At 32.5% G+C, this 17,346-nt stretch overlaps 1 protein-coding gene across 1 annotated transcript; it reads right to left on the bottom strand.

Annotated features, from left to right (window-relative positions):
* Positions 1–15,966: 15,966 nt before the first annotated feature.
* LOC137645380 (MAP7 domain-containing protein 2-like) lies at positions 15,967–16,479 on the bottom strand. The gene is made up of 2 exons (XM_068378187.1): positions 16,402–16,479; positions 15,967–16,239 (listed from the first exon to the last, which is right to left on the bottom strand). Exons 1-2 carry the CDS (start codon positions 16,477–16,479, stop codon positions 15,967–15,969), a joined length of 351 nt encoding a protein of 116 aa, XP_068234288.1.
* Positions 16,480–17,346: the final 867 nt, after the last annotated feature.

Raw genomic sequence — 17,346 nt, 5'->3', positions numbered from 1 at the left:
TTTCAAATATATATATATATATATATATATATATATATATATATATATATATATATATATATATATATATATATATATATATATATATATATACATATATATTTATATGGATATAAAGGTGTTCATGTATATGTATGCATATATGTGTATATATACAGTATATGTGTTTATATATACTGTATATATACATATATAATATGTATATATATGCATATATTTATGTATGTGCATATATATATATATATATATATATATATATATATATATATATATATATATATATATATATATATATATATATATATATATATATATATATATAGGTACATCACAGTCTGTAGTATAAGAGTTAAAAGGAAAACTACCCTTCATTTTTATCTAGGAAAGTCTATTAGAATTAGAATGTAAAAACTACAGAGGATGGCGGCTTTACTTTTAATTTGATTTTTCTTGAACATGGCTTTTAATTCTTATTCGTGGCGCTGTATAATCTCGTTGTCTGCAGCAGTCAGTACTTGCAGCTGATATGTGCTGGGAGCCTTTGCTGAAGGGTAAATTCAGAAAACAATTCCGCAGCCAGAAAAAGATTCCGAATTTTGTTCTCACCATCGGCTTATTTTTCATATAATGGCTCTCTCTCTCTCTCTCTCTCTCTCTCTCTCTCTCTCTCTCTCTCTCTCTCTCTCTCTCTCTCTCTCTCTCTCTCTCTCGTTGTAATTGAAGTCCAAATTTTTTTCTTGTCTTTTGTTGACTAATGAGATGATAGACAATAAACCTACCTTTCTTCTTTCTAGTCAACATTACTAAACAATTTTATAAAAGAGCAAGAGGTAACATCGGCTGATCCAACACATTGATTGTTTTATGTGTTTTGATTGTGCAGAGGGAGAAAGTCGTTGTATTGAGCTAAACTCATTATTTTTTTAATTTGCCTACAATCATTACTTAATGGTTAAGATTATATCTGAAAGCACATTTGGTATAGGTTTAAGATATTCCTTTGTGCCATCGGTGTTTTATAATGAAACGTTGTAACATTTTAATCATTTGATAATGAAGACATAAAATTTCCTAACCTCGTATACTACATTTCGAAAATCATTTTTCAAACTTTGAGCCATGCTTTTGTAGTAAGGGTAAAATTGAGATTACCTTAACTTATATCTCTTTTGAAGATGTATTTTTAATACTTTATTCGTGTGATTATAAAGCATAATAGCAAAGTCTCTTCCTTTATTATAAATTACAACCCGCTGCGATCGCTATATTTTTTACAGAGGGTTACAAAATAAGTAATTTATTTTTTCACTTCATGATGTCCTTTTGTGACATTTGAAGTACATAGTAATTACGTTAGCAATTTATCAATCTACTTTCATCGTACTATTTTCTTTCTAATGAAGTCAGTATTATACAGCGCGGTTTGTCATACGCAACAAATTATTTTTTTTTTAAATGAGAATTCTCACAAACCTCTTCGACATTTGGTTGTCTTAAATGAGGAGTTACGAAGATCACTTCAGTTTCTCACTCTCACAACATCACTTTGTAATTTCTGAATCACATCGTTTTGAAATCGTATTTGGTAAGTAGATAGAGGCAACAAGCAATTATCTTTCTGATGTGGAATTATACAGCTAATATATAGATTAGTTTTCTCACATCATCGGTAAGATGTGCAAATAATTTTTCTTTCTGTCACAGTGACGTTTCGTCACTCTTTATTGATAATGCATTGTGATTTTATGCCCATCATAGGATTTGCTAATGTTCTTCGTTGACATTGTTATTTCGCTGAAGGCGGCTTTTCTGTATCGTTATTGTTTTCTCTCTGCATACCTCTTTACCGTATCAAATGTTGATTGCCTTTCTGGTGACATTTTCGAATATGGCATTGGGAAGATATTGTTCACAAGTTACCTTTGCTGCTCTCTCAAGTACCTTAAGGAAGATGGCCTTATTAATGTCATGTTAGAGGGCTAGATCGATGAATTCACCAATGGTAGGCTCCAAATAACATTGGTGAATCTAACTGGTAATACTAAGGCAGTTTCCGGAGTTGGTGGCCATGATGTACGGTTAACTATTGATGATGTTGTTATAAAGAATCAGGATGACATCAAGTAACAGAAGATGGCCATAGCAACACCTCATTATAAACCGTTGATCATAATTAACCCATTATTATTCTAGCTCATTATAAGAGAAAAATGCTTTCAACAAAATTCATTATATTACAATATATAATTTTGTAATTAAATAATGCTCTGTAGGACTGCTTAGTATAGAAATAAAGCACATACATTACAGCATAACAAATTTTTTTTTATAAAACAACAATAAGGACATTTGATGAAAAAAGCTTCATCTTTAATTTCTTCTAATATTCAGAGGCTAATATGATTCATTGAAAATTTTCAACGTTGTAGTTACTTAATTTGGAAAGTTTTACGGAAGCCAATGCAACTCCTTTATATAGGTGAAGTGATAATGCTGAATGTATATTTAAGAGAAAGGCTGAAGTAGTTTGTGTGAATTTTATGCAAGGGATGTGTGCAATATAGAGGAATGAAACGGTAATAAATTAATTTGTCGGTATGAGGAAGCTGACTAAATGGTAGCTTATGCTAGAAGATGAAGTGGTGTGTTTTATTCTAGGGTAAGTAAGGAAGGAAGTTGATGCATAGTATTTAATTTTGATTGGTTAAGAAAATTCAGCAGAGGTAAAAATAGAGAGCAGTGGGTAAATTTAATATATTAACCTTTTTATAGATCCCTGTATGATATATTACAACTTTTCCTCATACCTTTCACATGTTTCACATGAATGTGCCATAACAAACACTAGATTAATGCGCCCTGTTGTTTGTCTTGATCCAATATATTCTGCGATTATCAGTTACCTCTGTCATCACCTGTCTGACTTTCTCTGTCAAAGTCCTGCCATACACCTTCAGTGGTGTTTTAAGTAACATTGCACCTTTATAATTCATAAAGTCCCCCTTTATCACCTCTGCATACGACAAACCAGTTATTCCTCTCCACCCTTGCTTTTTTAGCTTTTCCTCAGTCAAACATATTTTACAAATTCTGGTCAGCTACTCAATAACACTATTACCTCTGTACTACAGCATCTCACTTACAATCCAATTAAGTTACAGCGTGTTTCTTTTCTGCAGTCTCCTAAACAACTTTCTTACATCCTCAACAGTTACTTCCGCAACCATTTTAAGCCCTATACACTAACCCTTTCATGTCTTCTATTATTAGGAGTTGTCTATACTCTATCATCATCATTCAATCAATTTTCTAAACCATTTTTCAACCCAGGTCTACATCCATCTCCGACATCATCTCTCGATATGCATAATTATATAATATTTTTTGTATTGTTATTAGTAATCTCATTCAATCTGTTTTGTTACTGGCCTCCTTTTCTCTCACTTTTGATTTATTCTACCATATATCAAGTATTGTTCTTATGTCTGGTCTTCAGGACGTTAAATCTGATCTTAATTTGTTGGACAAAACCTTGCCGTCTATTAAATTATTTATTCCTGATCTGGATATTAGTTTCTGTTACCATCGCTCAGTTAGCTCTTTATACATGCTGCATAACATATTTTACAGCTCTGCCCATCCTTTGCATTCCGATTTTCCTATCCTGTGCCATCCTGTACATAAGACTAGGTATGCAGTAAATTTTAACAAACTTACCTTTTCCACTCAAGGCTCAATACTACCCAGTATTCTAGAAGTTTAATTTCAGCTATGACCAGATTGTGGAATGATCTTGAATCTAGCGGATGAATCGATAGAACTTCTTATTGTTAAACTTATCGCAAATATTTTTCTCTTGAACAGGTTAACTCAAGTCTCGTTTTATAGTTTATATATGAGAGTTCTGCTTTAGCGGTGTTTGTTCCTGATCTTGAAATATTTCCTATTTGTATTAATTAATCCTCATATATAGTGTATTTGTTATTTCATTATTTCCTCTTCTCACCGTGCTGATTCAAGGCCGACTCGCTCGAGACGGCCTTGGCTGACTTCCCTGTTAGAACCCTTTAGCTTATTTCATCATGCTTTTCCAACAGTGTTGAAGCTTAGCTCGTAATAATGATAATAATAATAATGATGGCAATTATATTTTTATATTTTTCTTTATACACATACACATGCACATACACACACACACACACACACACACACACACACATATATATATATATATATATATATATATATATATATATATATATATATGTATGTATATATATAAATATATGTTTATATATAGTGATTAGTATGTGTAATATACCTGTCATTTTTTAACAAATATACATGTAGGCTATCGCATCCTTTTCTGGCCTCGAATCTCATCACGGAAAAAAAAAGTCTCTTCATTTATTCTCTATCCGGATTCACGGATTTTAGGAATAGAAATGAATAAGTGGAATATGTAAGGAAGTCTCATCAAGAGGCCTTTGAGGTTACTGGATGATATATATATATATATATATATATATATATATATATATATATATATATATATATATATATATATATATATATAATTATGTTTATACTGTATATACATATGCATATGCACATAAATATATATATATATATATATATATATATATATATATATATATATATATATATATATATATATATATATATATATATATGTTAATGCTACCTAACACCACGCCCGTTTAAATGTAGCACCTACATTTACGATGAAAACTAAACTAGCCATTTCTCTGAGCGGTTTCTCGTTAAAGGATTAGATGATCTGATCCTGATGCTCCGGCCCAGTGTCAGACGGATATTGAAGTTGCTATCGGCTGCTGGAAACGACCATTTCCAGAAGAAGGATGGGGCAGGGCCCCTTGCCAAACACAGGATGAGATAGGCATGAAAGGTTTGTGGAATTTGGTGGCATGGAAGAAAGTTGGTGAGCATTTTGGGGATGTGTTAAACTGCTGATGGGAGGAAGAGCAAAGAGAGTGACAAGAATTATGATCGTCCATCTCGTCTCAGGAAATATGGTGGAAATTGAAAGGCTGTTGCTGCTCAATGTTATTTTTTTGTTTTATTTTTACCAAGGATTGTTAAGAGATGGGTGGCCTTTAGCGATAGAAAAACTGTGGACAGAGCTGGCAGGGGGTAATCATCTATCAAAAAAAGGCATAATTGTGTGGGAGTTTTGTATACATCATCATCATCGCCATCACCATCCGTCATTACTAGTCCACTGCAGAAGAAAGGCCATAGACATGTCCTTATACTTATGTCTGTTTATGGTCTCTCTATGCCAGTCCACACTTGAAAACTTTCTTAATTCGTCAATCCACTGTCTCTACTTTCTCCCCTTGCTTCTTTTGCAATCTCTAGGGTTCCATTCTGCTATACTTAATGTGCATCTCTTATCTGGCATTCTCATTATATGTCCTGCTCGTGTCCATATTTTTTTTTTTTTTTTTTTTTTTTTTTTTTTTTTTTACATTATGTTGTACTATCCTCTAGTTTAGTTTGCTTTCCTATCCATGGTGCTCTTTTTCTGTCTCATTATTCCCACCTTATTCTTTCCATAATTGAGGTATAACTAGCTTATGTTCTAAGGCTTTAGTAAGGCTCCAAGTTTCTAATGCATAAAGTTAAAACTTGTAGGACCATCTGATTAAATACTTTTCTTTTTAGAGAAAGTGGCACTGTACTGTTTATAATCTCATTTTTTGTACCAAATGCTCTCCACCCCATGCTCATCCTTCTTTTAATTTTGGTTTCGTGTCATGGGGAAACACTGTCTGTACTAAGTATATATATTCATTAACTATCTCTAGAGATTCATCCATAAATCTTATTTGTTGTCTGCATTTTCATTGAACTTTATCGTAGTTTTACTCATACTCATTTACAGTCCTACAATTTGTTTTTCTATTCAAATCTTCTATCATTTTGTGTAATTCCTCTCATGATTCACTAAACACAACTATGTCATCTGTAATTGTTAAGTTGCTAAGGTATTCTCCATTAATATTAATTCCTGCATTTTCCAAATCTAAATTCTTAAAAACTTCTAGACATGCTGTGAATAATGTAGGAGACATAGGCTCTCCTTGTCTAAGTCTTTTCTTAATCAGAATTTTCTCCTTATCTTAATGTAGTTTTAGGATTGCTGTACTTCCTGTGGAGATATCTTCGATTGTTCTAACATAAGATTCATTTATTCTTTATCTTTAAAGGGCTTTCAATACTGCTGAAGTTTTGACAGATTCAAAAGCTTTTTCATAGTCTACAAATGTCATACATAGGGGTTTGGCATACTCTTTTGATTTTTTCATTAGCGTCTTAATTACATGGACATGGTCAATTGTTGAATTCCCGCTTTTAAAGCCTATCTGCACTCTTGTTGATTAAAGTCTAGTTGTCGTTCTATTCGGCCTAATATGATCTTTGTAAATATTTTTTATATTACTGACAGTAAACTTATTGGGCGGTAATTTTTCAGATTTTTTGTTTCTCCCTATTTGTGAATTAGTATAATGATAAAGTTTTTCCAAGCTGTAGGTAGAGAGCATTCTTGCAGATATTTAGTGTAAGGTTCAGCTAGTTTTACTACTATGAAGTCTCCTCCATCTATAATTAAATTAATTATTAGGTCATGTTCCCCTGCGGCTTTGCCTCTTTTCATGCCTTTTAATGCTTTTTTACGTCTCTTACTGTTACATTTGGTATCTACTCGGGTGTTTCATTATTTCTTTTGGCAAAATTATTTCTTAATCACTATTGTATAGCGTATAGCATTTTATAGAAATCTTCAGCAATTTTTATCACTCCATCTCGATTGTTGATATTTCCATTTTCATCTTTTAAAGCAAACATATGTTGGCCCCCTGTTACAAGTCGTCTTTTTTTCCTTAATTTGATGCTTTTTGCTTTCTTTAGTGTTTTCTCAATTTTTAATTGATTGTGTTTACGAATATCTTGGAATTTTATTTTGTTTATTTCATTTGAGTTCTGCCAATTCTATTTCATCTCTCTTGAATTTTACCCTCATTTCCAATCTTTTCTTTATTAGTTTTATGTTTTTTTCTGATAGTTTTCCTTGATCGTGTTTAAGAACTTTAAACAAATCTCTTAGGCTGATTCCAATACAAATTTAGTTAGATTACTGTTTGTATTTATATATGTGTGTGTATATATATATATATATATATATATATATATATATATATATATATATATATATATATATATATATATATATATATATATATATATACATATTTATATATATAAATATATATGTATATATACAATATATATATATATATATATATATATATTTATATATATATATATATATATATATATATATATATATATATATATATATATATATATATATATATGTTTCCCCAGGACACGAGACCAGAATTAAAAGAAGGATAAGCATAGGATGGAGAGCTTTTGACAAACGAAATGAGATTATGTAAAGCAAATAGTCACTTTCTTGAAAAAGAAAAGTATTTTATCAGAGGGCTCTACCAGCTTTAGCTTTGGATCAGAAACTTGGAGCCTACTAAAGCCTTAGATCATAAGCGAGTTACAACTCAGAGAGCTATGGAAAGAATAATGATGGGAATAACCCAGAGAGATGGAAAAAGAACAACATGGATACGAGAGCAAACTAAAATAATGGATATTCTAACAATATGTAAGATACAGAAATGAACATGGGCAGGACAAATAATGAGAATGACAGATACTATTTTGATATTAAAGTAACAGAATGGGTCCCTAGAGATTACAAAAGAAGCAGGGGAAGGAAAAAAAGATGATGGATTTACGAACTAAGAAAGTTTTCGGATGTGGACTGACATAGAAAGACCATAAACAAACGCAAGTAGAAGGACATGTCTAAGGCCTTTGGTCTGCGTATATTCAGGTTTTCTTAGCATTCCAGAGAGGATTTCTAAAATGAAATTGAGTATCCATATATTTATGCGCACGTGAGTAGTCTACTGAATAAGTAATGAACTTTTATTTCCCCGAACATAGTTCTGAGCCTGGCAAGGAAATTGGAAATTCTTCCTTTTTATCTCACTCGTTTTCTATGGAATTCTTTTAAAGTAGGATCCAGAAATATTCGGTAATCGAAAAGTGAACCGCTAGTGGTATGTCATTTGTATTTTCACAGATCAGGTAAATGTGGCCGGGGCATTTCCTAGTTCTCACATGAAACGCTGTGTTGGTCCATTAGTTGTGTGTGTAATAACAATAATTTCCCGCTAGGGGGAGGGGGGGGGGGTTAGTACCGACAGTGTACAGTACGTCACGCAGTGCACTTTAGACATTTCTGTATTTACTTTAGGCCTTCTATACCTCCGTTCCAGGTTCCTTTCTTCCATCTTGGTGTCTAACCTCGTTAACTTTAACTTCGTAGAGCATATGCGGGTTTACCCAGCTGCTTAAAGGTGCTGAATGGCCTCACAGGCCCTAGGACTGCGTCATATAGCTTCATAAATTTAATGAATAACAACAAGAAACTCCACATGATAATTTCCCGTCTATCATCCATTCTTAGGAGCAGATTTTGAGTATCAGTCATCCTGTCCGTGTCGCTAATGGCCCCTGTATAATTATGCTTAATGAAGATACCTTGACCGTCTCATATATCATCGTTATTTTTTGTGTGATGGCTGCCCTAGTATATAGGATACATATACGATCACGTACACGCGTATTTCTTGTGCTCTAGCTCTAGTCCTTTCTTATTAGCATACGCTTAGTCAGAGATTACATATATTTGTCTTAAAAAGTTATATATGTCCCTTAACCATACTAAAAATGGGGAATTTTATTTATTTCTAAAAGTGGATGAAGTGGCCTTGAATATTAAAATGCATTAATCAAGTATTTAGGACTGTTAGATGAATGCTGCCTGTTCAAGACGAAAGGTTGGTGAATTTATAGTCTCAGATAACAGGGTTCTCATATACAAATGTAATTAGCTATGATATTAAAACTACAAAATTCGTAATAATTTGGGCCATTTCGTGTATTTGTTGACAAATGTTATCAGTGGAATAGATAATGGTGAAGACTAGTTAAAGACTTGTTGGCAATGGTATTTTTTTTTCACTCGCTTGGATCTTTACAACTATAAGGTTTTCTTTATGTACATATAATTCATTTTTTTTCTTCTTTTTTGCGCAGAGTACAACGTTTTTTTACTAGGTGTTAATATCATATCACATTTCGAAATAATGTAGACGAAAAGTCTCAAAAGAAAATAAGATGAAAAAGGTACAAATGAACCAATCTATTATGTAAATGTGAATTTTATAAACAAACACCTTGTTCAGAGTAAGCCCTACCTAATGAAGCAGTTTCCGCTCATAGCCCTCTGCCTCACTTACGTGTGTGGTGTCATTACGATTTATACGGGATCCATTTGCATATATCCAATTATAATGCCTGTTACGTTGGTCTCTCATAATTTGGGTAAGTGGCTTGGTAGGAAGGGTTTAATATGATGGTCCTACATTAATGCAGTGCAGTGCACCTTTATTCTAGTTTCCATAATAAATTCACGTCACTGCTTACAATGTACAGTAAATATAAAATAAGAAATACAACATTTGAAAAGTGAAGAATGAAAATAGAAATATGACTCAAATAGGAAAGTAATACATGATTTCTGGAACCTTTAACCTCCCAATCAAGGGAATAAGAATGAGACATAAGTTTTGTAGCTACTAGTCGTCTCACTATCAAAACTTTAGGCATTATCTAATTATGATCAGTTCTGAAGTAAAAAAGTAAAGTCCATCTTATAAGTGCATTGCGGTTCTTGTTAAAAGGTGACTCTGCGGCCTCCAAGTCTGCTTTCTAAAATAACCTATATTTTCTTATAAAAGTGGCCATTTTTTATAACATAGTCGATATAATCTTGATGGGAGGCGGAAAATGATAACCTTTTAGGCCTAAAGTGTAAGATAACTTGTATTCCATGGCCTTCCACAATCTGAGTTTTAGATGATGCTTTCTATTGCTTTTATGTTTATTTAACTTTTAGTTGCTCAATTGTTATTATTTTATATGTTAACTTATTTACTCTTATTTTTTCTATGTATTATGATTATATAAATTTAAATAATTAACTATCAGATGAAAAATATTTGTTTTGACGTAGCATGTAGTGTTATACAATAAAGTAAGTTTCGTTTCAGAAAAACAGACCCCAAGTAAGCGATAAAAGATAAACTTGAAAAAACATCCAGGAAAAAGAATTTTCAGTTTTTACACCATGATTCACACACTACTAGGGGCCTACGCCCTTTGATAATTACTCTGGCAAAGAGTTTTATAGATTTGAAGCTGGCTTCAGAAATGAAGCTCATACGCGACTGCAATTTTTCTTTCTTGAATAGCTCAAACCACGATAGGGAACGCCTTATTATTATTATTATTATTATTATTATTATTATTATTATTATTATTATTATTATTATTATTATTATTATTATTATTATTTGTTATTAGTTATTATTATTATTTATTATTATTTGTTATTAGTTATTATTATTATTATTTATTATTATTATTATTATTTATTATTATTATTATTATTATCAATTATTATTATTATTATTATTATTATTGTTAATTATTATTATTAATTATTATTATTATTTATTATTTATTATTATTATTATTATTAATTATTATTGTTATTATTATTAATTATTATTACTAATTATTATTATTATTATTAGTATTGATTATTATTATTATTATTATTGTAATTATTATTATTATTATTAATTATTACTATTATTATTACTATTATTATCAATTATTATTATTATTATTATTATTAATTATTATTATTATTAATTGTTATTATTATTATTATTATTATTATTATTATTATTATTATTATTATTATTATTATTATTATTATTATTATTAATTATTATTATTATTAATTTTAATTATTATTATTATTATTATTAATTATTATTATTATCATTATCATTATTAATTATTATTATTATCATTATTATTATCATTATTATTATTATTGTTATTGTTATTAATTATTGTTGTTATTATTATTATTATTATTGTTATTATTATTATTATCATTATTATTATTATTATTATTTTCATTGTTATTGTTATTGTTATCATTATCATCGTTATTATCATTATTATTATTATTATTATTATTATTATTGTTGTTATTATCATCATCACTATCATTATCATTACTATCATTATTATTATTATTATCATGATTATTATCATTATATTATAATTCTATTATTATTACTGTATTAATATTATATATTATTTGTCATTCATTATTCATTATTTATTATCTATTTATTATTCATTATTCATTATTTATTATTTATTATTCATTATTATAAGCCAACCTACAACACTAGTTGGAAAACAGAATACTACAAGCAAAAAGGCACCAATAAAGAAACCAGCGGAATGCGAATAGAAACAAAGAATGCTCCATCAAAGAGAAATAGCTAAAAAATAAGATAAAATAAAATAAATAATAATGTTAGATGTATCCTATAATTAGCAGATGGATTTTGAAACGAGACCTATATCTACCTGCTCAACAACAACGATAAAAAAACAATTAAGCAAAGTTTAACCTTCTAAAAATTCGCCATTTTAGTTATTTGATTCGGAAGACATTTCGTAACTTGATCATATTCGAAATAAAAATACTAGAATACTGTTCATATATGAGCCCTGCCAAGGAAAATGCAAACACGATATGTTTCTCAAAAGTGAAATCACAATAAAGAATGACCGAGAATTTATAATGATCTGCTTGTAGTTAAAGATTTGGTTGAGGAGGATCCAATGACCTAAACGTACTAAAAGTTGTACGTTGTGTTTTGTTAGGGTTCAACTTTGACCACAATAGTTGGCACCATGCCCTAATATTAACTTTGTCTGTTCATAGAACTGGCTACCACAGGTCTATATTCAAATGAGATCAATGCAAAAAGAGTAGCGTCATATGCATTAGCAACAAACATGGTTTCAAGTCTAAATCACATACCATGCATTTATAATGTTAAGGTTAAAGGGCCAAGAACACTGCCCCCCCCCCCCTCTCTCTCTCTCTCTCTCTCTCTCTCTCTCTCTCTCTCTCTCTCTCTCTCTCTCTCTCTCTCTCTCTCTCTCTCTCTCAGCTTGTGAAATTTTTATGCATTTATTCCTTACCTTGAATCTGTGCCATGTTCTTCAACTTACTCTCTTTGATAAGACAGCAATCTATTTCTCCAGTATTCTGGTACTCTTTTATATCTTTAGATAATTTAGAAACAAAATATCAGAATCATGAAAGTAAACTACTTTGAGATGTTCTATATTTTAAGGTCATCTCAGAGCATAAAACAGATTCCACGAAAATATGCGTTACGCGATAAAATTAACGATATCAGTTGTTGAAATGTAAGATAACAATATGATTAAAAATACATTTATTTCTTTAACTTCACCTTGGTTATGCAACATTAGCATCTATATTAAGTGATTCAGCAACTGCAAGCCTCATTTATAGAATGCAATTGATTAAAAAATAGTAGCATCATCTGCATATGTAACAAACAAAAAAACTTGATCTTAAAGGAGAGACAAGTGCATTGTTGCACGGGGAATTCTGTCTCTATTCAATTTAGACTTGTTAAACAAAAAAATATGGAAAATTAATTAGACGTCAACTAATTTCGGTAGCAGGAGAGAGAGAGAGAGAGAGAGAGAGAGAGAGAGAGAGAGAGAGAGAGAGAGAGAGAGAGAGAGAGAGAGAGAGAGAGAGATTTTACTCATCGCTATTCTTGTCTATTGATTTTGAAGAAATATAGAACGTCTCTATTTACTTTTCTTCCATTGCTGAGAATTCATTAGGTTTCTTACAAATTGAAGGGCCAGACATAAAAAGGTTTTGAGATGGGAAGACTGGATATGCAGCGAAAAATTACAAAGTGAACGCAGGCCTTATGTTACTGTTCATAGACACACACACACACACACATATATATATATATATATATATATATATATATATATATATATATATATATATATATATATATATATATATACATACTGTATATATATATATATATATATATATATATATATATATATATATATATATATATATATATATATATATACATACTGTATATATATATATATACTGTGTATATATATATATATATATATATATATATATATATATATACATATATATAAATATATACATATATATATATATATATATATATATATATATATATATATATATATATATATATATATATATATATATATATATATATCAAATAAGCCATATGTATTAATACATTAAAGTCTGGATTTTCTTAACAACCTCGGGATCAGAGCCCCAAGCAAAATCCCTCAAAGACTATAGTATCTGTCTGGCCGGGCTTCGAACTCTGGTCCAGGATACTTGTGTGACATTGACCATACCACTCAGCCACGAAGAAAGATAAAAGTCAATGACAATTCTTCTGTACATGTACCTGTCGAATTCAGATTTTTTGTACTTAGAATTGAAATCAACCCATCTTCGCCATCGTAGCTAATTGGTAGGTTTGTGACTTGGCATTCGATTAATAGTAAACTTTGCACATTTAAACGTGTTTTTCATATTTCAAATAAGCCATATATATTAACACATTAAAGTCTGGATTCTCTTAACAACCTCGGGATCAGAGCCCCAAGCGAAATCACTCAAAGACCATAGTATCTGTCCAGCCGGGTTTCGAACCCTGGTCCAGGATACTTGTTGACATTGACCATACCACTCAGCCACGAAGAAAGATAAAAGTTAATGACAATTCTTCTGTACATATACCTGTCGAATTCAGGTTTTTTGTACTTAGAATTGAAAGAATTGAAATCAACCCATCTTCACTATCGTAGCTAATTGGTAGGTATGTGACTTGGCATTCGATTAATGATAAATTTTGCACATTTAAACGTGTTTTTCATATTTCAAATAAGCCATATATATTAACACATTAAAGTCTGGATTCTCTTAACAACCTCAGGATCAGAGCCGCAGGCAAAATCACTCGAAGACTATAGTATCTGTCCGGCTGGGCTTTGAACCCTAGCCCAGGATACTTGTGTGACATTGACCATACCAATCAGCCACGAAGAAAGATGAAAGTCAATGACAATTCTTCTGTGCATATACCTGTCGAATTCAGGTTTTTTGTACTTAGAATTGAAATCAACCCATCTTCACCACCGTAGCTAATTGATAGGTTTGTGACTTGGCATTCGATTAATGATAAATTTTGTACATTTCTTCTTCTTCTTTGTCCATCTTTTCCCTCTTCTATGTGGGGTTGATGTTTCTGATCAGCTTTCTCCATCTACCTCTGTCCCACACCTCATCACCGGTTAATCCCTTTGATCGAAGGTCATCCTTGATACAGTCCATCCACCTTTGCTTTGGGGTCCCTCTCCTTCTCATTCCCTGTACCTCCATTTCCATCACTCTCCTCCCAATATACTGTTCATCTCTTCTCATGACATGACCATACCACCTCAGACTAATTTCTTGGATATTATCTGATAGTTTCCTAACTCCTGTGGTACCCCTAATTACCTCATTCCATATCTTATCTCTTCTTCTCACCCCACACATCCATCTCAACATTCTCATCACTGCCACATCCATTTTCTTCTCTTCTGTCTTCTTTATTGCCCACATCTCCACTCCATACATCATCACGGGTTTCACAACTGTCCTGTGTTCTTTACCTTTCAACTTAACCCCTATTTTCCTGTCACATAGTACTCCACGCACTTTTTTTACAATTCTTCCATCCTGCTTGTATTCTTTGGTTTATTTCTGCCCCCAGATCACCATCCTCTGCATCTGCTGATCCTAAATGCCTGAATTTTTCAACTCTTCAATCTCTCTCCTTGTAAACTAACTTCCCCATTCTCGCCATTTCTCAGTCTCAAATACTCTGTCTTTTTCCTGCTGATCTTCAATCCTCTATTTTCCATTTCTCTTCTCCACTCCTCAAGTTTCTCTTCTACTACATCTCGCCTAGTGCTACACAGTATAACATAATCAGCAAAAAGCATACACTAAGGAGACTGATCTCTAATACCTTGTGTTACTACATCCATGACCAGATCAAATAGGTAAGGGCTCAATGCAGACCCCTGATGTAGTCCCACATTTACTGGGAAACTTTCTGTTAGGCCTATACAGCTCTTAACATTTGCTTCTGCCCTTTCATACATATCTTGGGTGATTCTTACGTATTTCTCAGGGACTCCCTTTTCTCTCATACATCACCACAGCTCCTGACGTGGTACTCGATTGTATGCCTTCTCCATGTCAATAAAGACCATATGTAATCCTTTCTGTTTCTCCCGATGTTTTTCTATCGTCTGCCTCAAAGCAAATATTGATTCTACAGTCCCTCTTCCTGTCATGAATCCAAATTGTTCCTCACCAGTTGTTGTTTCATCTCTGAGTCTCTTCTCAATGATCTTCTCCCATATTTTCATAGTATGGCTTATCAAATTTATGCCTCCATAGTGGCCACATTCCTGGATGTCTCCCTTCCCCTTATTGATGGGAATGATTAGGTTTCCTCTCCATTCCTCTGGCATCTTTTCCGGATTGAAGATCTTCTGTGTCAGATCCCACAAGATATCTATGCCTTCCTCTCCAAGACTCTTCCAGACCTCTAGTGGTATATTATCCGGTCCTGCAGCTTTATTATTTTTCATCTTCTTTACTGCTTGTTCTACTTCTCTTCTAGTCACTCCTTTGGTAACTGTCTCGTTTGGGAGTCCATCTTCAAATACTGTTCTTGGGTTCTCCTCATTTAATAGTCCTTCAAAATAAGTTTCCTACCTTTTAGCTTCATTCTCTTCTGCTAGAACTATATCATTGCTATCTTTTATTTGCCTTATCTGTGTCAGGTCTTTAGATGCAGCATCTCGGGCCTTAGCAATTCGTAATATTTTCTTCTCTCTTTCTGGTGTTTCCATCTTTTCATAGACTTCATTTGATGGCTCTGCCTTTGCCTTTGCGACTGCTCTTCTTGCTTCTTTCTTTGCTTGTTTGTAGTTTTCTATATCCTGCTCTTGTCTTGATAGATCTACCTTCTTCTTGGCTTCTTTCTTGGTTTTTACCCATTCTTGCACCTCATCATTCCACCACCACGATTCTTTATCATTTGCGGGTCTTCTTCCTGATGACTTTCCAAATACTTCCTCACCAATCCTTAGAATCACATTACTATTCTCGGTCCACCATTCTTGTACATCCTCATGTAATCTTACTGCTTCCAGCACTCTTTCCTGAAACAAGACTTTCAGTTCTTCCTCTTCCAATTTCCACCACTTAATCTTTGGGTCCATTCTCGTCTTTTTACTTCTCCTACAATTCCTTAGTCTGCAATCAATTACCACTAACCTGTGTTGCGCTGCTACACTCTCCCCTTTTATCACCTTGCAATTTCTAACTTCTGTCGGATGGTCTCTCTTACACAGCAGCAAATCTATCTGGCTCCCCCTGCCACCGCTACTGTAAGTAATCAGTCTGTTAATCTTTTTCTCAAAGAAGGTGTTGATCATTGCTAGGTCAAAAGCCAATGCCAAATCAATCACTCTTTCTCCCCCATCATTTCTCTCACCCACACCCCAACCTCCATGCACTCTCCCTATCCCTTCCCTACTGATTCCCAAGTGGCCGTTCATATCTCTTCCTATAATTACCCTTTCCCTTGCAGGAATTATTCTAAGCTCCTGGTCCATCTCCTCCCAGAATGTATCTTTCTCCTCCTCTGTACATCCAGTTTGCGGGGCATAGGCACACACCACATTGACTATTGTTGCTCCCAGTCCTAGCTTTAAACTCATAATTCTGTCATTTTTCCTCTTCACCCCAATCAAATTTTCCTTCAACTCTTTCGATAATATTATTCCTACTCCATTTCTTCCTTCCGTATTTGCTCCACTGTAATATAATTTACAACCCTTGCCTAGTTCTCTTGCGTTATTTCCCTTCCACCTGGTCTCCTGCACACACAGCAATGCAATCTTCCTTCTCTCCATGAGGTCAACCAGCTCTCGCCCTTTTCCAGTCATTGTACCCACATTCAGAGTTGCTACTCTCATCCTCTCCTCAGATATTTTCCTGTGAGCTTGCCTCTTTAACCAAGCCCGCCCATGTCTGGGTAGCCTTTGCCAATTTTTCGGAGGGATCAGGCGAGGTCCCAACACGTC

The sequence above is a fragment of the Palaemon carinicauda genome, chromosome 8, assembly GCF_036898095.1.
Source record: "Palaemon carinicauda isolate YSFRI2023 chromosome 8, ASM3689809v2, whole genome shotgun sequence".
Taxonomy (NCBI): Eukaryota; Metazoa; Arthropoda; class Malacostraca; order Decapoda; family Palaemonidae; genus Palaemon; species Palaemon carinicauda.
Note: the sequence above shows the minus strand (reverse complement) of the source record. Positions and strands in the feature narration are given on the sequence as shown.

Excerpts from the sequence above, each read along its gene's own strand:
- LOC137645380 (XM_068378187.1), bottom strand. The coding sequence starts at position 16,479 with ATGGACCCAAAGATTAAGTGGTGGAAATTGGAAGAGGAAGAACTGAAA. Across the intron at positions 16,240-16,401 it reads AGGAAAGAGTGCTGGAAGCA|AAAGAAGCCAAGAAGAAGGT; the intron begins GTAAGATTACAT and ends GTAAAAACCAAG.